This window comes from Xiphophorus couchianus, chromosome 10 (genome assembly GCF_001444195.1).
Source record: "Xiphophorus couchianus chromosome 10, X_couchianus-1.0, whole genome shotgun sequence".
NCBI lineage: Eukaryota > Metazoa > Chordata > Actinopteri > Cyprinodontiformes > Poeciliidae > Xiphophorus > Xiphophorus couchianus.
In genome coordinates this window covers 17,019,138-17,043,755 of record NC_040237.1, presented here as the reverse complement: position 1 = coordinate 17,043,755, position 24,618 = coordinate 17,019,138, and the positions used below count along the sequence as shown (strand labels likewise).

Genomic DNA, 24,618 nt, shown 5'->3' with positions numbered 1-24,618 from the left:
AGCAAAGATGATAACAAAACGTTTCATCCTAATTAAAGTTTCCAACATTTTTTTGATCCTTTATCCTTCTCCCGCTAGCGCTAGTGACGTGTCACTTCATTCGTGGAGGTCGTTAACATGTTGACTGATAAAGACAGAACATGGTTACGAAGTTCTGGTGAATTAAAACCATTTGGTATGGATAACTTTCCATCGATCCGACTCCTGTTACTGCATCTCATACCCAATGAGGACATGCATGTGGGTGGCAGCCAATCCATATGGCGCAGCGTTTTTGTGGCCAAGCCTGTGCCATGAGAAATCTTCTACTATGAGCGACGGTTGGCGTGTCATTATTCCTCTTGGTGCTGCTTCGTGTTGGGATCTGGAGTGGTTAGAGACGTGAGGGCTCCAGATTTCTCTCTGCTTCATCAATCATGCCGAGACATTGAATGGCAGGATAATATTGTTGCTGGTGTTTGATTTTGAAGCCCCCCCCCTGCGACTCTGTACGCATGCGAATCACATGATGGTACGGTAATAAGTGCCTTCTCAGCTGAGCCTGTGCAAACATCGGTGATCTTTTGGGCGGGTTATAACTTTTAAGCATGTATGAAGGTACTCATATCGACTCAGCAGGTAGCAGTGCATAGTGTGTGTGCAGTTTGGTGGCGAAGCAGGTAACACATCGTACGCGCACGCGTTTTACACACTTAATCACAGTAGGTGTACTTTAACTCCTTGGCGCCTTGGCCTTCCTGTAGAGCTGGAGCTGGACTGTGCACCGCCGGACAGGCTCTTCCCGTTAAGGGTCCTGTGGTTACCGAGGCACCATGTGCCCATTCACTACTGTTTGTTTTCTATGTCATTATGAGTCCAGCGCTCCTTCACTGACCGGCCCCGTCGAAATAGTCTCCTTTGTTAGACGTGGTCTCTCCCCCGTCATAGAAGCATAGAAAAACATTTGGCTACATGCGCTAAGGTGTGCTTAGAGGTGCATGTCCAAATCCTTCCCAGCCCCCTGCCTCCCGACTGAGCCTCCTCTGATCCAAACATACGGATGTCGTGCACGCACACACAGCTTTCCATTCGGCCCCCCTCTCATAATGTTTCTTTATTTAACATTTAAAGCTCCAGAAATGGGAATGTTCCAGAATCCAAACTGTTTCTTCGAGGCAGCAGTCCTTGAAAAGCTGATACCGTCTTATGTCCTGCAGGGTATTCCTGGGGTTATTTTCGTTTGGGCGACCATGTGCCATCTGTTTTTGAAAACTGATTGATTACACACAAAAAATTACTTGATTCATTTTTTTTTTATTGTGTCAATTGCAGGGTCTGTATTTAATTGTGTTTTAATCAAGAATTGGACATTGACAAAATAAGCAACATTTTCAATTCAAAACCCCATTTTTAAGCTACATTACTCAGGAAATAGTCACATGAGCTCAACAAAAAAGACAATTATTGCAAAGTGCTATTATACCTATTCACTTTTCAAGTGTTTCAGGAAAAAAATTAATTTGGACTGTTGACACTGACATTAGCGTGGGGGACGCTCCGTCTGCACATTATGAATTTTGTCAGAACCCTAATATATGTTGCCTCTTACAGATTCCACCTCCCTTCTAACCAAATTCAGTGCGTCCTCAAGCACAGTCAGTGAACATTAAAGGTGCAGTATGTAACATATAAAAAATATATATTTTTTTGCATATTTATTGAAACTTTTACTATGTCGTCACAATGTGGTATGAGACAGAATCTGTGAAATAAATGAATAAATATCAAACTCCTCTGCCTTCACCCATCTAGAAACAACCAATCAGATCCAGGAGGCGGGTCTTAGCACTGCCAATCATCCTCCATGTGGTGCTACTCTTGAACTCCTCTCTCTTGCTCTCTGGATCTACAACTAGCATAGCATGTCATGAATGCTAAGGCCAGTTAGCTAGTCAGGGAGGAAGAGGAGGAGATCGATCTTTACTCTGATTAACTGTCTCACAACATAGTGACAGTTCAAACAAATATGTAAAAAAAAAAAATTTATTAAAATTACACACTGCAACTTTAAGGACTACTGGGAACACTGTGTGCAATCTGGAATTAGAGCTGAAAAACAACAACACCGCATTAATAAAGTTATATGATTTTCCTGGTCGTGTCTGTTTTAAGGTCAGCACAATGTGGTGTGGTGAGAGTGACATAAATGGTAAAAAAAAAAAAAAAAAAAAAAAAAATCCACAATGGGACTGCTGTCTGTAAATGAGATGAAGTCAAAAAAAAAAGAAGAAAAAATTAAAACAGTCTGTATGTATGCACTCCAGTTTGGGAGCAGCTTTTTCCAACAACAGCCACAGGCGCCCTGACCCGTCTGCCTGTCACCGTTTGATGATGTCAACCGGAAGGTTCCAACTCGGTAGCCGCCTCGCGTCAGCGTGACTGGGCGGAGGAGGGCAGGTGCTCCCCATCACGTCCACTCCACAAACACACACACACACACACACACACACCCAGGCACTTATGTAAATGTAAACACACCCTACTGGTAAGTGCACAAAAAGCTTCTGGTGGTCAGCAAACGCGATGTGGACATGGAGTATGCACCGATATGAATAAACATGCTCATACTGTACATGAAAAACACATACACAGTGGGTAAACCACAAGCGTGCTCATGTATCAAACCCCACCCGGGAATGCCTCATTGTCCCTGGCAGAGGTTCCATTTTCAAAAGTAGGGCTTCCTACCATAGAAAAAAAATATCATATCTGTCAGTTACAGAAGCCACATAATTGTAATAATCACAGACTCATAGGGATAAATCAAGGGATGTGCAAATTAAAAAGCCAAAAGTCGCCGTCCCAATGACAAGAATCGACCGCATTTCTATAAGAAATCAATTAAAAGTCAATCAGGAGCAAAGAAACGCAACAGGGATGCCGGCTTTGTCGACGTCACCAGCAGCTATAAACTCACCACAGCCTGCAGGACTCCAGCCTGTGGTTCCCACAGTGTTTATTGGTTGGCTTCAGCCTGTGTCACCAGTGTCACTTTGATTTGTCTCCTTCCAATAATCTCTTCATGTTTTTCCATAACAATCAGCTCGACGTATAATTACCCGAGGCAGTTTGATGATTGCTGACAAAATTGTTTGTAAGGAAAGAAAATGCATTTGTGCTTCTTGTTTTTTTTCCTTAAAGATGAAAGATGCAGCTACTTTGGACATCTGAGGAGCACGTTTCATAACGCTGGTTTGAAAAGATGACGTTGCAACCACAACAAATTAAATTTACACTTAGGCCGGTCATGATAAGACATTTTGCTGGACGATAAACTGTCCACGTAATTATTGTGATGAACAATCATGCTGTTTTGAGGCCATTTTCAAATAATGTATTGATAATGATAATGCCCTAATAATGCAAGCTTCAGGTGAAATTAATGGATGACTTATAAAATTTCACACGACAATAATATATTACGAAAGGAGACTATTTAAGTAGAGACATTCAATGGTGATTCCCTCTTCTAAAACAATGTATTGGAAAAACGGCCAACGACAGGAAAGTCAAGGAAAAATGTCAACGCCTCATAACAAGTCATGTTAGTCGGCTTAGGGGTTTTTTTACACCGGATAGACCGGAAGACTTGGTTGGGGACCAAAGTTGTAACACTGTTACCTTTTCAGCTGGTTTAGTTCTGCACTGAGTCAAACAATCCAAACCCTTTGAGCGACTTGTTCACCTTCTTGCCTGTGGTGGCGCTGCAGCAATAAACGCTACAGGAAACGACACAAAAACCTCTGAAGAAGACACTGAAGTCAACTTCCTTCTGTATTGGAATACATCAGGTGTTCCAATACAGTTCAGTGAATGTGCCAGTGCGAGTTAATATTAATGTTTTGGGGGTTTTTTCTATTTCATTTTACAAAGTCAATGGAATGCATGTTAACGTAAGAAAACATTAGTTGTGTTTCCATTACAAATGTCCACAAAACTTTGTGGACATTCCGCTAATGTCGAAATGGCTAATGTTGTGGTGTTCTCGTTAAATAAGAAGAGCCATTAAAATCCCACGTGAATAAGTTTGTCCACATGGCAAGTCATTAAAAAACATGATCCTCCTGCTACTTCCTGTCTTTTTCTTCTTTGTGGTTTGTGCCAGTGGCAACATCCGGTTATTGATCATGTGACTCACGTGATGCAAAAAAAAAAACTGTTTCCATTGCAATTTTGCGAAATAAACCAATTTCGATACGGCTAACTCCCGCCCCCACTGCAAAGTTTTTTTATCAAAAAATGAAGAGTTTTTTTCAAAATTGACATGTTTCCATTTAGCGAATTTATTTTCAAAGTATCAAATTGCGCAATTACACGGTCAATGGAAACGCAGAGACTAATAGGCTGAGGAGTGACACAGCCAGTGTGTGAATTAAATATGCTTTAATATGTTTAGCTCATTACATAAGTTTACTGTGCTTTGAAATATTGATGTCTACTTCTACATTAATAATCCACACATATAAATAAAGAAGTCATTTTACTGTTTATCCCCAGCTGCTCATCAGTTCTGGTTTGTTCCTTTCTTTCTGTAACTGCTGTGATAAACCACTCAGCTCTGCCTTAGCAACAATAGCGTGGCTCATGGTCAGCTGGTTCGCAGGTGTGCGCACGACCCCACACACGCACACACGCCAACACGCCCACCCACACACACACACTTCTGGACGTAATTAGAAATGTTTAGGAAGAAAATAAAAAACAAATTATGAACATTCGACGCTTTCTAATTTCTCTACCGAAGAAATATTTGCACAGAAAAATCTTGCGGCCTCATCTTGTTTGCTTTGCCACCGTGGTGTTTACCCAAAAGGGGGCTGGTAATAATTTGATCATCCCAAGGAGCGATGCAAAATATAATTACCGTCATATCATATTTCCGTGCGATGTGACACAACCGTTCGGATGCTGCGGCTGCAGTTCAGCGCTCGGTTTGGAGCGCGTTGCAGAGAAACCAGACTGCGTGGAGTTCTGCCAGCCCTAAATCAAAACGAACCATTTGACACATTAACGGCCTTTGACTGTTAATTTATGTTGGTGTTGTGTAATTAGGTTTTTTTTTTTAGGTATAATATCGTTGTGAACTGATATGTCAAATTTTTACTGCTTAGGACCCTCTGTGCTGCATGCGGGACCCCATTTATTACCCACTTGTTGAACTGCAACTGTGCACTGTACAACACAACTCCACTTTAAAACACATATAATAGCTCCACAAAACAGCACTGGGACATAATTTCAATAAACATCAAGGTGTGTGGCAGACTCTTTTCTACCACAAGACTAGGAAAGGCCTAGATATTTCATAATAAACTGACTTTTATCCAATCATGCTCAAGTGCATGTGGTCACAGAAAGTGCTTGAGTTTGTGAAGTGAATTACTTGATATAATCCATCAAGGCTTCTTTAGACAGCCCAGCTACTTTTTCAAACTGATTTGTCTGGATTGCGTAATAAGGAGAGATTGCTGCAAAGTTGATTCGATGCAGTCCACCATCCAGTGTCAACACATGCTTGCTCAGTTTCAGAAATTGCTGTAAAGTCAACAACTAGGTGCGATCAACCGTCCACTCCCACAAGGAGGGATTGCTGCAAAGTGAACAATTTGATGTAGTCATGCTTGAGGAAGAGAAGGAATTGCTGCAAAGTCAATTACTGCGAACCTCCAAGGTTTTCTCAGATAGACCAGCTATATGTACAAACTGATTTGACTGCGAATGCATTAAATTGACTTCATATTTCCATGTATACACCGTATCTGTCTTGTAAAAGTGTCTTTAAGGTTATATTTTATTTGTATTTTTATTATATGTGGTGGTTGTTGTGTGTCTTGTCTCTATGCTGTAACTGCGAAATAATTTCCCTGCTGGGATGAATAAAGTAATTCTATTCTATTCTATTCTATTTAAATGACATCTGTTGTTAATTAGTGCAATATAAATAGTCAGAATTGAATTCAATTAAACTTGTGACTGGAAAAAAAAAAAAAACATTCAATGGTTGTTTTTGATTAAGCTTATGGTTTATAGGAGGAGACACATTTCGAATGCATGAATTAAACGTCACCGTTATTCATTTAGGAAAGGTTCAAAAATGGGTTTTTAAGCACGTTCATTAACCAACCGTCGAGTGTCTGACACGGTCTTTACTAATCAATCCAACACTTCCATCTTATTAGGTCAGGCAGTACAATAATAGCTTAGGCATGCCAAAGCCTCACATTATGCACTATCACCCATCTCTGCTTACCACTAAAGCCCAGCAGATTCAAGGCTGAGACTAACACAAAGTTCACAGCTTCCCTGCACATTTTCAGAGGATTAGAAACGTCCGCAGTGCATTCCTCCCCCCCAGGCGATTAGATGTCAGCGTCACTGATTGGGCTTCAGAGATGTGGCTCTTGGCAGACTGGAATATTTGGGAACCAGACATTTTGAAGATGTTTTCTCACTCTTAATTATCGAGAGATAGTTTAGGAGATTGGTTTCTCAAGAGTTGGCAGGAAGCTTTTGGATATCTTACAGTTTCATCAGGTTTTAGTTGGATTTTTATCTCTGCGAATCTAATGTCAAATGTTGATTTCCAAAAGTCTTTAAAAACGGCCAATTAGTTTCAAAGTTCTTTACATTTAATTAATTTTAAGTGGGAATATTTTGATAGCTTTGTGGAAAGTCGAAGCAGTTGATTCAACCACCACGGTAACACCTTGTTGTAACTTGTTCAGGCAGCCTGGTTGATACGCAAAGTTTTTAAATGAACAGTCAATACCTCCCACAGTTTGTTAACAATTTTCACATGATTGACAGTATTTTTTAAAACATTTTTTTTTTTTACGAACGACGTATTTATTTTAAAATCGTACTTTGTTTCCCGTGTTGCCTCTGCACTGGCAGCAGTGCCAGACATATTGTAATTAAATGGTCCCATTTGGCTCATAGTTTAGCCTGTGGTGTTGGGTTTCACCTAAAATTAGCCATCAGACTCAATTTATTACCCCAATTGAGAAGTTTGAAAAGTGGCCGCAGCAGCGGCCTCGCTAACACAGACTAACCTTGGCCAAACCGTCTAATGTTGCATTTTAATTCAGCTCCTAAAATTGCCGATGAGGCCGAGCCCATTAAATTTCACCCCTTTTTTTTCTATGTCTGTGAGCCTGAGTGGAGGAGTGCTCAGATATTAAACACTGAACTATGTGATATAGTGAGAAAACAGCATTTTGGGTCAACGAAAGATCTTGTACATTTTTTTTTTCTCCCCCTTTTAAAATTTCAGACATGAAAATATATTTCAGCACACTTGGCTGTACTGTTGAGTGTTATTTATCTCCTTACAGACTTCTGTTGCTTGCTCCTGTTTGGTCACACCCATCAAACAAATCATTGAAACAAGCCACATCATTCAAAATAGAAAAAGTGTTGTGAAATACTTGTTAGTCATTTCATTGGTTGTCCATTACAGTGGACAATTATGGCAAAACAATGTTTTCTAACCCAGAATATATGAAACGCCCTCTAAAAACTATTATAACCATTATTATAAAATCTTGAAAGGCCAAGCAACACTTAAATTAAAACAATACAAAAAAACCCTACAATTTGGTTAGACCTGCTGGTTTTCTTTGGCCGTCCACGTTAGCTACCGATTCTGATCTGCTGGTTGACTAAAAATGAGGAATTTAGATTTTTTTTCCGGAGTCTTATTAAGAATCTATACCAGGGTTTTAAGAGTAAAAATTCACAGGAACTCCACTAAGGAATATGTGCACATCGGTCAATATGGAATTGAAATGTCAAAAATCTGTGTTTAGAGTGAATTTCTTCTGATAAATAGACAAATTCAGACTTAATATTTTGTAACCAGCATCGAACAGTTGTGGAACTTGTGTGGCTTTCCAAATATGTCCTCCTGTGTTGCATTGTGGGAACGTTTGGCCCTGTTTGATGCAGGGTAATCTGATGGCTACTGGATTGTGATATGGATTTTAATAGTTTGCCTGAAAATATCAGCCTTGGGTTATGATATATTTGGATCTGAGGAAATGTAACACTTTATTTTTGCAACAACAAACAGAATGGCTTCAAATGCTCTCACACAACTTCCTGTTTTGTCTGCATCTCTTCCTCCTGTTGGTTTTCTCCCTTTCTATGAATTCTTCCTCTCTTTTACCTTGCCTGTATTATCTACAGTGGGATCATCCAGTCGCTTGGATTTCTGCTTATTCTTAGCCCGAGCTGCGGCCTCTGTAGTAATATTTTTAAAGATTATTACAGTATTCGCTAACCCTTTTTCCCCTTAGGCCGGGCTCCAGACTGCTGGTTTCTCCCTCCTCTCTCCCAACCCTACCCCTTTTCTCAGTCCTTCCCTTCCACCTTTCTCTCGACAGCGATCTTTGGTTGTAAAATAATAAGAGCATCAGCCAGCAATAATTTGCAGTCCAAACAGAGCAGACGCTGGCTGACGTTTATTGAAACCTCATCCCCCATGAGCCAGTTTCCCTTTCCCTCCCAACTCCGTCGCTGGGTGTTTGCGCAGACGAGCTCTGAATCCAGGATTTTGCTTTTAGTAACGGAGCCTAAGGCTGGCCTCGGACGCAGCCTCCACCAGGTAAAGAGAGGCTGATGCTTAGTCCTTGTCAATCCTGACTAGGAGTCGTCAGTGGAGGAATTACTGGCAGACAGACTGGTACAGATATCGAGGCTTAGAGCTTCAACGGTCTGGGGAAAAGAAGTTTGCTTTAATCAGACTGTAAAATAGGCAATATCTTGATTATTTTTGCATTTTTCGGTTGTGTTAATACAAATGGCAAACAATTTCGCATGACTATGCGTCTTGGAACAAATCTTTTTTTTTTTCCTTATTAAAGTTTTTTGATATACCTTTTAAACCAAATAGCAAAATGTGTGTTATTTGTTGTGTTATTAACTCTTAATACAAAACATTTTTAATCTGATTTTTAAATTCCCTGTTGAAATACCTTAAGATTTCCATTCACTTTTAATCATTTTTTTCAAAGTCAACATATTTTTTGATTGTACTCTAAGTCTACAAATTTCCATATATAGGGCAGAAACATCAGGGGAAGAAAATGAAGAAAAATAAAAAAGAATTATTTTGATGGCAATTTTTGGCTTTCCTAAGCCCACATTCATGAATTCAGAGCAGGACCAATTAGAGAAAGAAGGAGGACATTTAAACCATCTCAGTGGGCAAGGAACTCCAACGTCTCTCTGCTTGGGCTTCTAGCTATTAATTAAGCCAGACAAAGATTTAAAGAGGAGTGGCAAAAGCAAATTAGGCATATTAGCAAAGCTTTTGTCCAATCGATGGTGTCATCCAGAACACGCTACTGTTGAATAATGTTCCTGCTGTCCGGAAATTGAGCCGTATCTTCAGATTCGTTGCAAGACTGAGCACTACTGGAGGTCCTTGAGTCAATACTTTGTTTAATAGCTCCGTTTTGTCTGACTTCTGTTAGCAGTTTTGGTTATCTTTGATAGCTGTTGAAATTAGACAAACAAGTCAGTTCAGGTGTTGAATCAAATACTTTCCACCTGCATCGTTTAGCAGAGGTGAGCTCAGAAGATGCACAGCTCCACCAGCTGTTTGCTAATTGTTGCTGGCTTTTATGATTGTGTATAAGCACTTTGGTCCTGTCGGTGTATAAAGTGCTTCATAAATAAAGTTGGTATGGTCTGGCTAGTCTGAAGGAGCGGAAGCTTGGGAACTGCTTCTCAGAGGAGGAGCTGTGTCTCGAAGGCGGGGCTAAGTCCACCCAGGCGTTTTACACAGCCGAATGGTTGCCATGGAAATGAAAGGGATTCTCAAACATGTGGGGAAAGAATCAACACAACAGTCCAGGAATGTTTAAGATGAGGGAATAACATTGTGACATTATTTAAACTCAAAAAGTAGATTTTACATAATACTGCCCCTTTAATCATGATGATTTTCCCCTTACAGCTAATGAAAACATTTAAAATTAGAATATTCTAAGTACTCTCCTGCTCTTGTAAATAAACTTGAATGTGTGGATCAATGTCTCGTCTGTTTGAACGTGAATGAATCATTTAAGAAAAACTAATGGGAAATAAAAGCAACCTAAGCACCTGAAAGCTTACAGACGCATGTTCATGTAAAATATAGGCGCAAAAAAAAAGAGTGGAAAAAAACGCAGACAGTGCAGTCTTCAGTAGGTTATTGTACGGTTTGATCAGCGCTGTGCTAACTCAGGTCTAATTGGCAAAGCGTGGAACAGGTGACTGCAGACTCTAAATTAAACTCCAATCTGCTGCTCTGTGCTCTAAAACCTCACTTACTGGAACACTTGCAGATTCCTCTGGTCAGCGGTCAGAGAAGACAAACTAATCATCAGTTTCTATGGACTGAGGTCTGACCGCAGCGCGGCCCAGGACTATGCCTCGCCAGCTTCATTTTCCGCAGTCGTCACGTCGCCGTAACCAGCTGTAGCTGAGCCAAAACCGGGCTGAAAACGCTCCCGACTGTATCAGTTAGATGCACTTCGTCACAATCTGGCCTTAAGAAACCGCCGCTGTGAGAAGTTAAAGTTTAATTAAATAATATTTGGCACGCAGAGCAACTTCAGCCGCAGACAGGAAGACAGAAGTGGAAAAAAAATCCATACATTGGAGCAGACGGCAAAGGGGTGCAGACTAGAGGTGGGGTTGTGTTTCCTGCTACACAGCTTTCATGGCCAAGAACAATCTCCAGGAGCGACACTGAATGTTTTCATTGTGCTAAGCTGGGCACTAGAACCGGGCTCTGCAACTTGGTGCTGGACAAACTGGTTCTCAAAACCCAAACACTTGACTGAAGACATGGAAGTGGTCCGCTGAATGTCAAATGTAGCATCAAGCCAGGATAAAAGTTGAAATATTTCATTCAAGTGTACTCAAAGAGTTGTTGGGGCCAGGAAGGCTCTCCAGCAGCAGTTTTGCAACAAATCTGTAGAAGCTACTGACTGAAGACTGCTACTGTGTAACAATCCCATTAATGTATGACAACCTAACATGTTCTCTGGTTCTGCTCTGCATCCACAGCCGTTTCCATTACAAACATCTGCAAAACTTTGTCAATATTCCACTAATGTAAAAAAATAACAACACACAATTAAAATCACACATGACTAAGTTTCTTCATGGTATAAGTCATTCAATCATGCTGCAATCATCTTTCTACCACTTCCTGCTGTCGTCTTCATTTTTTTATGCCAGCAAAAATCTGGTTGTTGATCATGTGACTTGTGTGATGCAAAAAAAAAAAAAAAAAGTGCTTCCAATGCAGTTTTGCGAAATACACAGATTTAGATGCAGCTGAAAAACAACCTCACCCTAGCGCAAAAACTGTTTGGATTAAGCAAATTTATATTTGTAATTCCAATTTGGAAACATGGCTCATGAAGATTCCTTTTCAACTCCTCTGGGAGATGAAGTCATAGGTCAGGTTTTATTTGAACTTTGAAGATGCTAACCAGCTTCTTCCACTTCACTTATAAAACACCTTGTTGCCATAGTTCTGCATCATAACTGTCTAAAAGTAAAGAAAAAAATAAATACAATTCAAAGTTTACTAAAGATAGATAGATAGATAGCATTTATTGTCATTGAACAGAATTCAACGAGCTAACGAGCTAAATTAGAGCTAACGTAATAGAGCTACTACAACATGCTGCCACCAAAAGTGATGCAGTTCTAAAGAACCCTGTCAATTTCAAATATCCTGGAATCTACTATCTGTATCCTAATCATTCCACGTCCTTCTTTTCCGACTCCCGATTTTCAGGAGGAACAGGGAAATGAATTTGGACATTTCATTAAGGTGCAGAAATTTAAAGCTTCAGAGAACATCAGGCAGGTGTGATTGCAAAGCACCAAGACATCGTTCCGGGGAGTCTGTGTGGTGGGTGTGTGCGTGCGGGGGTGTAAGGGCGTGTGTGTGTGTGTGTGTGTGTGTGTGTGTGTGTGTTTGTGGAGATATGGTGATCTTCAGGGTCCTCACGAGGCCACAAGTCTCTTCTCACATCATGCAGATCCCAAAATCCTCTCTGGGTCTGAGAGAGGATCCAACAAGATGGTTGGATTGAGAATGAAAGTACGGCAAAAGGAGAAGGACATTTCTGCAGAAAACAGCAGGGGGTTCTGGGAAAGGACGGAGAAGCACAAATAAAAATGAGAAGCAGATAAAATTGATGGTTTTTTTATATAGTCCCTTATCATCCTAAAAAACATGTTTCCTGCTAATGAAGCGTTGCTTATGAAACATGTAACCCACAATTAGCAAACGACTTTTATTTTTGCGGGCCCACTTCCTGTGTTGCCCGAACGCTGCTAACTTATTTAAAGCCACGCCTCCAGTGCGCAGTAAAAGATCCTCACCTGTTCCACTGTGATTGTGGCTTGCTGTTGGCGTCTTCCTTAGGAATTCCTCAAAAAAATCTTTGAACATATTGATTTGATTGCTGGGTGAGTTTATTTGTTAACAGTGTTATTTGTTCTATGTGGTACTTCTGCTCAATTGCTCATTGGAGCGTTGTTTTATTAGAATCACTGGCATTGTTTACCTGGACCGTCACCAGGATTCTGTTAGTGCTGATTGTGGCTAAGTACGCCCCACTCTCTTCAAAAAGGTAACTTGTTGCTGAAGTTTGTGCGTATTCTGACACCTTTACATTGATGCCGAGGCACTGAAGTTTAAACTAAAATTGATCAGAACAGAATGTAGCTACACTTAAATTGATATTGCGCAGTATATTTATTTATTTATTTATTTATTTTTCTTCCCTCACTCTGCTTGAGTATTTGACAATTAATTTATTTTATTTTTCTTGATTGATATTTTGGAAGTGCACTTTAACTTTAGTACTTTAAGTTTAAATTGATTAGTTGAAATATGATAGTTTTGTTTTATTTAAATTATGGTTAGTTTAACCTGATTGAAATGTCTGTTTAATTATTAGGAATCTAATTATTGCATTTGCATTTAGTATGCATAAACTAGATGTTTAAATTTAATAATTATTTCCTTTGTATTATATTTGTTTCTGATAAAACACTTAATGGGTTTTCTGACCTTTTAGGTCGGGTTTTTTTTTTCCACCTGTCGGATCAGATCCTCATCTGGATCGAAAGATGGCGAGCTAGGAATGGACTATGGACTTTATGATTTGGACAATCAATTTATTCTGAGTCAATTCTCATGTGTCTCATTGTGTTATTGTAATTGTATGTTTTTTTATTCAAATCACTTAATATATATTCACCAAAACTAAAAGCACTGCCTCCTGTGTTTTTTCACACCTCAGGCTCCTTAAAAGGCCACTCTTCCGATGCTGCTTATGTAGCCGCAGTTAGCTGCCTAGCCCATAACTGTTACATTACTTTGGCGAGCTAGCCAGGAGCCTGATACTGTGAATGTTTTGGTGAATGTGTTTTGTGGTTTGGTATTGAAATATGGATTTCTTTGACCAAGTTGGTATCAATGTTGCTAATTCTGTCATCATTAGTGGTGTAACGAACACTCAAGCAGATGATGAGATTGTCAATCTTTTACGTAGTTATGGTGGAATTAAGGTTTTTTCTGTTACTGCATGTGAGAGTCCATTTTATAAAAACCTGGCCGTTGAATTTACTAATTCTGCAGATTTGGAAAAGCTAAAATCGCTTTTACCATATGTTTATCCATCTCAGGTTGCAGAAGATGTTATATTTGTTGTTAAATTGCTTTCAAGAGAGTGCCCTGCCACAGTCACAGTGGACACGACCTTACCTCCTGATTATCTCCATGAACTGAAACGTATTTCCCAGCAGAGTGGACAATCATTTGATGACGTTTTGAGAGGAGTTTTTGAACAAATAAGTGCTCATTTAGGAATAGCGGCTACCGGAGGGGAGCCTGATGGGGATGATGAAGGGGATGGTGATGAGGAGGATATTGTTGAAATACTTACCATTGAAAGAGAGTCCAGTCAGACTCAGCCATCTACTCTTCCCGCAAACCAATCAGATCAGTCCACCACCTACCAGCAGGGACCACAAACTCAGCCTAATCCAACTACAAATGTGGGGCCGAGAATTTTCCTCTCGGGGACTGATCTGAATCCTTCTGGGGTTCAAAGGGTTGTTGTCGAACACATTGTGCGCAGAGATGATGTAAATCTTCAACCTCTGTCTTCAGTTAGACTACGCACCTTTTCAGGAAGACTTCCAAAACCTCAGCATGAGGCAGATTATGAATCCTGGAGGTCTCAAATAGAACTCTTAAATGCAGATCCAAGTCTAGCACCTTTACATGTTACAAGGCGCATTTTGGAAGGTTTACTCCCTCCAGCTGCTGACCTAGTGAAGGGTTTGGGGCCTGGTGCCCTGCCTGCAACATTTTTGCAGGTACTTGATTCTGCATATGCCACTGTTGAGGATGGAGAAGAATTGTTTGCAAAATTTTTAAACACGCTTCAGGACCATGGGGAACGACCATCTTCTTATCTGCAGAGACTCCAGTTGGCTCTCAGCACAGTGGTGAAGCGTGGTGGGATTCCAGCCACTGAAATTGACAAATATTTGTTAAAACAATTTTGTAGAGGTTGCTGGGATAACAGCATGATTAACAAACTTCAACTAGAAAAGAAAAAAGACCAACCACCTCCTTTCTCAGAGCTTTTATTAAAACTCAGAACAGAAGAAGACAGACAGTTGGCAAAAGAGATGTTAATGAAAAAACATATTCCATCAGTCAAGCATCGTGTCAGTGCACAAGCTCACACTACCAGTTCATGTTCATGTAGCCATCTATCAGACTCGGGTGCTATCGAAGACTTAAGGAAGCAAATGTTAAAGCTGCAGAGTCAAATGTCAGCCCTGCTGTCTAAGGACTCTAATTCTGCTAAACCAGAAAATCAGATGAAAAAACAGAAACCAAAATCTGGCCAACCTAGTAATAGGCCAAAGCCCTGGTTCTGTTTCAAGTGTGGACAGGATGGTCACATTGCTCCCAACTGTTCCAGTCAGCCAAATTCCAGTTTAGTTGAAGAAAAACGCCGCCAGCTCAAACACAAACAGCAGTCCTGGGACAAAAGTAAGCCATTAAACTAGAAGCAGTTCTTACTGAGGGACAAGTGGGAGCTGCAACTAGTGAATGTCCCCACACTACAGACTCATTTTCACATTTTTCATTACCTAAAGGATTAGTGGGCACAAGGAGTACTGGTGAGGTGAAGATTAAAGGGATCAATTTTCATTGCCTCTTGGACACAGGTTCCCAAGTCACCACAATTTCACATTCCTTCTATAACACCCATCTATCAGATCACAAAATAAAACCAATAAATGATCTTTTGGAGATAGAAGGTGCAAATGGTCAGAGGGTGCCTTATATCGGATATGTGGAACTCTGTTTGACATTTCCCCCTGAGTTCACAGGAGAAGAGATGGACATAAACACCTTGGCCTTGGTTGTTCCAGACCTGCGATCATCACAACCCCCTGTTCTGATTGGCACCAACACTTTGGATGTTGTGTATAACCAGTGCTGTCAGTCACAGTCTGAGTTCCATCCTGTGCCTTTTGGATATAGAGCAGTGCACAAAATTTTGGAGATAAGGCATAAACTAACAACAGATGACTATCATGGCATTCTAAAAATGCAGTCATCCATCCCACAGGTCGTTCCTGCACAGAAGATTGCTGTGCTGGATGCTCTTCTTATTTGCCCATTACTGCAAGGTGAAAAAGAAGTAGTTATTCAGCATCCAACCTCTTTCTCTCTACCGGGTGGTTTGATAGTAAAATCTAGTCTTTTTGATTTACCTCCTGTACAGCCTGCTTCTCTGCCAGTGGTGATCACTAATGAATCTGACCATGACATTGTGATTCCAGCCAGAGCAGCCATCGCTGAAGTCAGTACCATCCAAACCATTCTTCACAAAGAGCAGAGTGTGCATCAACCTTCCTATAGTTCTGAGCCAAATCCAACCAAATTGAACTACAACTTTGGAGATTCGCCACTCTCAACTGAATGGAAGCAACGTATAACAACCATGCTCAACAGTATGTCAGATGTTTTTTCAAAGCATGATCTTGATTTTGGTCGTACAGATAAGGTCAAGCATGAGATCAAGCTATCAGATCCCACTGCTTTTAAACAGCGACCAAGACCCATCCACCCCCTAGATGTGGATGCGGTACGTAAACATATTCAAGAACTGCTGCAGTCTGGTGTTGTACGTGAATCCAACTCACCCTTTGCTTCCCCCATAGTTGTAGTGCGGAAGAAAAATGGTGCAGTACGGCTCTGTATTGATTACAGGAAGTTGAATGCACAGACCATCAGGGATGCATATGCTTTGCCAAAGCTGGAGGACACATTTTCAGCACTGTCTGGCTCGACGTGGTTCTCCACACTGGATTTAAAATCTGGTTACTACCAGATTGAGATGAATGAATCAGACAAAAATAAAACTGCATTTGTCTGTCCGCTTGGATTTTATGAATTTAATCGTATGCCTCAAGGTGTAACTAATGCTCCTAGCACCTTTCAACGCCTTATGGAGCGGTGCATGGGAGACATGAATTTAAAAGAAGTGCTTGTTTTCATTGACGATTTAATAGTGTTTGCACCAACTCTAGAAGAGCATGAACTTCGGTTGAAGAAAGTTCTTCAACGCCTGAAAGAATTTGGATTGAAGCTGTCAGTTGAAAAGTGTGTTTTCTTTCAGACATCTGTTCGCTACCTTGGACATGTAGTTTCAAGGGATGGAGTGGAGACAGATCCAGACAAGATTTCCACCTTAACATCTTGGCCGGTTCCTCAGAATTTAAAAGAGCTCAGATCATTCCTTGGTTTTGCAGGGTATTATCGCCGGTTTGTGGAAGGGTTCTCATCAGTGGTCAAACCTCTCAATGAGTTAACAGCTGGATATCCACCCTGCCAGAAAAAATCAAAACAGATGAAGTTGCAGCATTACCTTGACCCCAAAGAACCCTTTGCTTCTCGCTGGACAACTGCTTGCCAGCAGGCCTTTGAAGAGGTAATCCGGAAACTCAGTACAGCACCAGTTCTTGCATTTGCAGACCCAGGTAAACCCTACATATTACACACAGATGCTAGCTCTACTGGCCTTGGTGCAGTTTTGTACCAAGAACAGGATGGGCAGAACAGGGTGATTGCATATGCCAGCAGAGGTCTGTCCCGCAGTGAAAGTCGATATCCTGCCCATAAACTTGAGTTTTTGGCCCTCAAATGGGCAGTTACAGAAAAATTTTATGACTACCTGTATGGATCCGATTTCACTGTGGTTACAGATAGCAACCCATTGACATATCTGCTAACTTCTGCTAAATTGGATGCTACAAGCTATAGATGGCTTTCTGCTCTTTCAACTTTTACTTTTAAGATCATTTATCGGGCTGGCAGGTTAAATGTGGATGCTGATGGTCTCTCTCGGCGACCTCATGCTGAAGAGGTGGCTGATCCTTTGTCTCTTAAGGAGAAAGAGAGAATATTGAAGTTTACTGAACAACATCTGGAACATCCATCTTGTATTTCCATTGACCAGCACTCAGTCCAAGCAATATGTGACAGGCAACTGGTGTACAGCTCACCCAACCTGGACCAGGTTGTTGCTCTTGTGCAAACCCTCTCCATTAACACTGACAGTTTACCAGACAGTTTTGTTAATGATCTACAGTTCTCTTCACCTGTTGTGCCATCTTTCTCTGAAGGTGAAATTGCTGACAAACAGAGAGCCGATCCAGTCATTCAGCACATTATTGCTCAGTTGGATCGAGGGGAAAACCCACCGCCATTTCTGAGGGAACAGCTCCCCGATCTGCCATTACTCCTGCGAGAGCTTACACGCTTGGAGCTCCATAATAATGTTCTTGTCAGGAGGAGGAATATTGGAGGTGAGCTTACTTACCAACTTGTACTTCCAGAGGAATGGCGGCCTGAGGTCCTCAACCAGCTTCATGACCAGATGGGCCATTTGGGCACAGAAAGGACTCTGGATCTCGTCAGATCACGGTTCTTCTGGCCACGAATGGCAGTTGATGTCTGTAACAAACTCAAGAACTGTGAGAGATGCATCCGAAGAAAAGCACAACCTGAGAAAGCTGCACCACTTGTTAACATTAAAACCTCAAGACCACTCGAACTTGTCTGCATGGACTTTCTCTCCATAGAACCAGACCGAAGCAACACCAAAAATGTTCTAGTGATAACTGATCATTTCACAAAATATGCTGTTGCCGTGCCAACCCCAAACCAAAGAGCCAAAACCGTAGCAAAAGCGCTATGGGAGAACTACCTTGTCCATTATGGAATGCCAGAGCGTCTCCATAGCGACCAAGGGACTGATTTTGAATCTCATACTATCAAAGAGCTCTGTCAGATCACAGGAATCCAAAAGATTAGGACCACACCTTACCATCCCCGTGGCAATCCTGTGGAGCGATTCAACCGAACACTCTTAAACATGTTGGGTACGCTGCAAAAAGAAGATAAAATTCACTGGAAAGATTTTGTGAAGCCATTGGTACACGCTTACAACTGTACCCGAAATGATGTCACTGGATACTCCCCATATGAATTGATGTTTGGTCGGCAACCCCGCCTTCCTGTTGACTTAGCTTTTGGACTGCCTGTGTCTGAAAAACCATCTACATCTCATTCACAGTATGTTGAAAAGCTCAAGTCACATCTCAAAGAAAGTTATAAGATTGCAACTGAAAACGCTGAGAAAGTCATGTGGAAGAACAAACTCAGATTTGACAAGCAAGTCACAGCTGCAGAACTCTCAGTTGGAGATAGAGTTCTGGTTAGAAACGTCAAACTGCGAGGCAAGCACAAGCTCGCAGACCGGTGGGAATCAGACGTGTATATTATTCAGAAGAAAGCCGGCACTCTTCCAGTATACACAGTCAAACCAGAAGGCAAAGATCGTCCCATCAGGACCCTCCACCGTGACCTGTTGTTGCCTTGTGGCTACCTGTCCCCAGCCTCTAAACCAGAACAGATAAAGCCAACAACAGCCATTGCACCTGAGACTTCAGAAAATGTAGATCTTTTAGACCCTGAAAATGAAGAACTGTTTTTATTTGACTTACCTGATTTCTCCAGCTCCTATGTCACCAGAGTTACAACTGAGGTTGACTTACCTGCTCCTGCATCTACTGTCGCTCCTCTGCCTGTGGATCCGCCTGGCCAGCATCCCCAGAGCTCTTTGGAAGAAGAGGTTGGTGAGGAAAAGGAAGTGGAGTCTGGACCTGAACCTATTGCTGAACTGGACATGGAACAAACAGCTGAAGATGGAACAGATTCTGATGACTCAGAGCCTCTCGTGGAAAATTCCTCCTCTCAATCAGGACCTGTCTCTCCTCACCCAGAATCTGCATCCTCTCCAGGACAATCCAGCATGTTAAGTGATTCTTCTGCTGCAAAACTCTCCAGCCCAGATCCTGAACCACCTGTCAGACGCTCTACCCGAACACATCAGCCACCAACTCGTCTGCAGTATTCAACACTTGGTCATCCACTTCTGCAGAGCATCCAGACCCTGTTTCAAGGACTCAGTACAATCTTTACATCTGCTCTGGACCTGGATGAGACCTCTGTGACCTCTACATCATGTGACAGTGTGGTGTGTCACCAGCCTGTTGCATGTACGAGGCCGCACATGAGTTTAGGGGGGGAACCTGTAACCCACAATTAGCAAACGACTTTTATTTTTGCGGGCCCACTTCCTGTGTTGCCCGAACGCTGCTAACTTATTTAAAGCCACGCCTCCAGTGCGCAGTAAAAGATCCTCACCTGTTCCACTGTGATTGTGGCTTGCTGTTGGCGTCTTCCTTAGGAATTCCTCAAAAAAATCTTTGAACATATTGATTTGATTGCTGGGTGAGTTTATTTGTTAACAGTGTTATTTGTTCTATGTGGTACTTCTGCTCAATTGCTCATTGGAGCGTTGTTTTATTAGAATCACTGGCATTGTTTACCTGGACCGTCACCAGGATTCTGTTAGTGCTGATTGTGGCTAAGTACGCCCCACTCTCTTCAAAAAGGTAACTTGTTGCTGAAGTTTGTGCGTATTCTGACACCTTTACATTGATGCCGAGGCACTGAAGTTTAAACTAAAATTGATCAGAACAGAATGTAGCTACACTTAAATTGATATTGCGCAGTATATTTATTTATTTATTTATTTATTTTTCTTCCCTCACTCTGCTTGAGTATTTGACAATTAATTTATTTTATTTTTCTTGATTGATATTTTGGAAGTGCACTTTAACTTTAGTACTTTAAGTTTAAATTGATTAGTTGAAATATGATAGTTTTGTTTTATTTAAATTATGGTTAGTTTAACCTGATTGAAATGTCTGTTTAATTATTAGGAATCTAATTATTGCATTTGCATTTAGTATGCATAAACTAGATGTTTAAATTTAATAATTATTTCCTTTGTATTATATTTGTTTCTGATAAAACACTTAATGGGTTTTCTGACCTTTTAGGTCGGGTTTTTTTTTTCCACCTGTCGGATCAGATCCTCATCTGGATCGAAAGATGGCGAGCTAGGAATGGACTATGGACTTTATGATTTGGACAATCAATTTATTCTGAGTCAATTCTCATGTGTCTCATTGTGTTATTGTAATTGTATGTTTTTTTATTCAAATCACTTAATATATATTCACCAAAACTAAAAGCACTGCCTCCTGTGTTTTTTCACACCTCAGGCTCCTTAAAAGGCCACTCTTCCGATGCTGCTTATGTAGCCGCAGTTAGCTGCCTAGCCCATAACTGTTACAAACACATTTTCCAGATTAAGAGAGAAATCAACTCAAATCTGAAAAGTGTGGCTTGTTGGTTTTCAGACCCCCACAGTGAATATGTTGTAGAAATACCTTTTAAAATACATTTAAAACAAACCTTCAGATAAATATGTGTTCTTGTTTGCTCTGTTCTATACATATTAGATCCTTATGGCCTCCTTTAAGGCCAAATATGTAGCAGGCTTCCTTTAATTTTTTCCACAAATTTCTTCCTGACTCGCTTGCTGTGGTTCTTGGTGTTAATGCTGCTGTTCTTTTTCTCTAACAAACCTCTAAGGTGTACACAGAACATTTGGATTTAGCTCAATTATACAAAGGTGAACTCTGTTTACTATTTAGGTGACGTGTAAAAGCTTCTTGCTGCCTGGATTTTATTCAGGGCAATCATGGTACATACAAATACTTTTTCAAAAATCATGTTAAAATGACCAAATAGGCCTGTCGCAGTAAACAATAAATCAATTAATCGCACAATAAATGAACGTTATCGACCTCATTTTATTTTATCGGATTTATTGTTTCTTCCGGTCTTTTGTTCTTTCTATTGCTGACACTGGATGGAAAAAAACTCAACTCCGGTGCTCTCCACTAACTCTTCCCTTCCTAATTTCTTTAATGTAATGTAACCAAAGTACGGTGAACAGAATATTTCTGCACTGCATTTTCTGTACTTAACTGCTGTTTGTGAATGCGTACGTAATGTGATAAATATCACAACTACAAATGGAGACAGAAAAAAAAGTTTGAAACGGAAGAGGATAAAGATGTCTGTGTTCATACATGTACCTCTGCCTACAGCAACTGACCCTTAATCCTTCTGACTTATCTTTCACTAGCCCGTCCCCCTCAAACTCTTTCCAAGTGCATGCTTGGAAAACAGATATATGAATATGTAATTATTTTTAGTTTATTTTACCCAGATTATTTCAAATCACGGTTGGCAATCTGGATTTGAAAGCCCCCTTTCAGTAGTGAAAGAAGTACATTCAACAAGCTGCTAATCTGTCTATTAAGGAGCTTTCGGAGGGGTTATTACGTTGACTGACATATGCCCTAACTCATGACTTTCAGGTGTGTTGACTGCCACACACAAACTTTCACCCCTACCAAACTATATTCAGGTTTTACCAAGCAGGAGTCGTGCTCATGGGGGCTTCAGCTTGTAAATGAAGTCCATCAAGTTTCACAGCATCCTTTACAAATCTCATCCCGACTCTCACTTTAAGCACTTTTAAAGAAACGGTAACACAGAGTTGCAAAACGGTGATCAAAACTGCACTTTATAAGTGAGCAGGGTAAGGGAAGGTTGAAGCAAAACAAGAATACATCGGGTACTATGATGCTGCCAGGAGGTGTGACAGCTTCTGAGAGTTGGAAAAGCACAGAAAGCAACAGGAGGTGTGAGTGGGGCGGGGAGGTGGGGGTAGCGAGAAAGATGGATGAACCCAATTATCCCGCTATTTTCCTTCACGGCGCTGAAGCTCAGTCAAAGCACAGAGCAGAAAAAGAGAAGGTAAATAATAGAAATGTGTCGAATGATGGAGGGAGATCATTAAAACGGCCTGCATTTCTGCACCCGGCCGATTGTGGTAATTAACCCATTACAGTTCCCACCACCTTATTTTTTTGTTTTTTTCTTCTCCTCTCTCTGTAATGATTACAATAAGTGTGAGGGTGAAGGCTTTTGGCGAGGGCGCGTTTACTTGCACACTCCATTTGGTTCACTCAGACATGTCACAGCGATCATTAATCATGGGCCGTTTTATAAAGATTCCAAAAAGCTTGGCTGTGCAAGGCAGACGCTTTAGCTTGTTAGCAGAACGTAATAAAAAATGACCTGCCGTCTCATGGTCATTTCTGCGGAGGAAGAATGGAAGTTTAAAACATGAGAGTGTTAAAAAAAAAAAAGAGAAAGAAATTGTGGCATCGTTTTCGGGGGCCGGCACACCAGGAGTCACCGCGGTTCACTGGATATTCATCATAAAACTATTCATCATTGCTAAAATACTGTTAGCTGTTGTACACAAGTATGACTAATGGAGGAGCACAGACGGGGTTCTAGAGCAGAATTACTGATGATTAGCTGCAGCTACAGTTACACTCCTGGAGATTAAGAACCTCTGAGAGCAAAAACATCAGAGAGCACTGGTTAATCAGACAAGAAGCACCAAAAAAAAAAAAAACTGCAACGACTGCTACGTTTCTGTGACAATATTACATATCAATTAAAACCATCTTCTCGGACAGAAGATGGTACAAAATCTTATGTCAAGACAAATGAAGCCAAAATATTGATGTACAGTTGGGAAAGAAGTGGATCATTCACAGTGTGTTCTGAGCTCTTAAAGGGGCAGTGTTTTGTATTTTCCAGGAACATTTTTTTATAGCACAATCAAGTAACTGTGATACTTTCAGTTGTTAAGATGTGTACATCAAATATGACTTAAAAGAAAATTGATTTTGGAATGTTTGTGCCTTGAATTGGGCCACTGTCTCTTTAAGAAACTGTTTCTCTTTGTGTAACTCCACCTTCAGGAAGTCACCACAACATGGCTCCTCTATTAAGTCTAACAACGTACTTAAGAGCGTTTCATTGAGAAGTAGTTTGTATAATGAGCTCAGCAGATGCGCAGTTCCACCAGGTGTTTGCTAATTGCTGTTTGCTAGTCTGAAGGAGCTGAGTGAGGGAAGGGTGCTCTGTGAGGCAGAAGCTTGGAAACTATCTCCTAAGACAGGGGTGGGTAGTCCTGGTCCTCAAGGGCCGGTGTCCTGCAACTCTTAGATGTCTCCCTGATTCAACACGCTTGAATCCAATAGCTGAATCACCTCCTAAATGTAGTCAAGTTCTCCAGAGTCCTGCTAACGACCTCATAATTTGACTCAGGTGTGTTGAAGTAGAGATACATCTAAAAGTCGCAGGAGACCGGCCCTCGAGGCCTGGAGTTGCCCACCCCTCTCCCAAGAGCTGCTGCATCCACGAAGGCAGGGCTAGGTCCACCCAGGTGTTTTGCATAGCGGAATGGTTGCCATGGAGATTAAAGAATTTCTCAAACATGCATGAAAGAATCAAAGAAACGCCCCAGGTGTGTTTTTGATGAGGGAACAACATTATAACTTGATGTAAATGTATAAAAAAGTGGATTTTACATATTACTGCCCCTTTAAGAAATGTTATAAGATACAAAGTTCCACTAAGACAGAAGATGATAAATGTTTAGTAAAAATTTGCTGCTAGAAGAAAATAATACAACAAAAACAACATCAAAGACCCAACAGATTGCAGTAATGGAAGAAAGATTCAGAATAGAAAAACTGACACAAAACTATTTCTTTCTTCTTTTTTTTGGAAAATCATTTCGAACAAAAAATATTTTTAGCTTGTGACTATCATTAGGAAACCCTGCCAACTTACGGTATATTCACATTCGGTGCCTATGGTCCAAACTAAACTCATAAGAAAATCTTTTACAGTTTTCTGCTCTGTCTTCTTGGAACCAGATGCAGAAATACTTGAACAAAAATGTGTTTTTGTAAATAAATGTTTTTGAGGCTCTTTTTTTTTTTTTTACCAATCTTGAGAAAGAATCACCTATCTGTAAATGGTTTTTTTTATTTATTTATTTATGACGGCGTTAGCTTTTTCTGTTATTGCTGTGAACGTCCTGTAATCCAGATTGTGAATTCTCTTGCAAAAATAGATTTTCAATCTCAATGGGATTTTCCTGGTGAAATAAAGGT

General features: G+C 40.7%; 1 protein-coding gene across 1 annotated transcript; it reads left to right on the top strand.

Moving 5' to 3' along the window:
• Positions 1–17,841: 17,841 nt before the first annotated feature.
• LOC114151700 (uncharacterized) lies at positions 17,842–20,290 on the top strand. Its single transcript, XM_028029057.1, has 2 exons — positions 17,842–19,945; positions 20,025–20,290. The coding sequence occupies exon 1, from the start codon at positions 18,027–18,029 to the stop codon at positions 19,758–19,760; it is 1,734 nt and encodes a 577-aa protein (XP_027884858.1). The 5' UTR covers positions 17,842–18,026; the 3' UTR covers positions 19,761–19,945; positions 20,025–20,290.
• Positions 20,291–24,618: the final 4,328 nt, after the last annotated feature.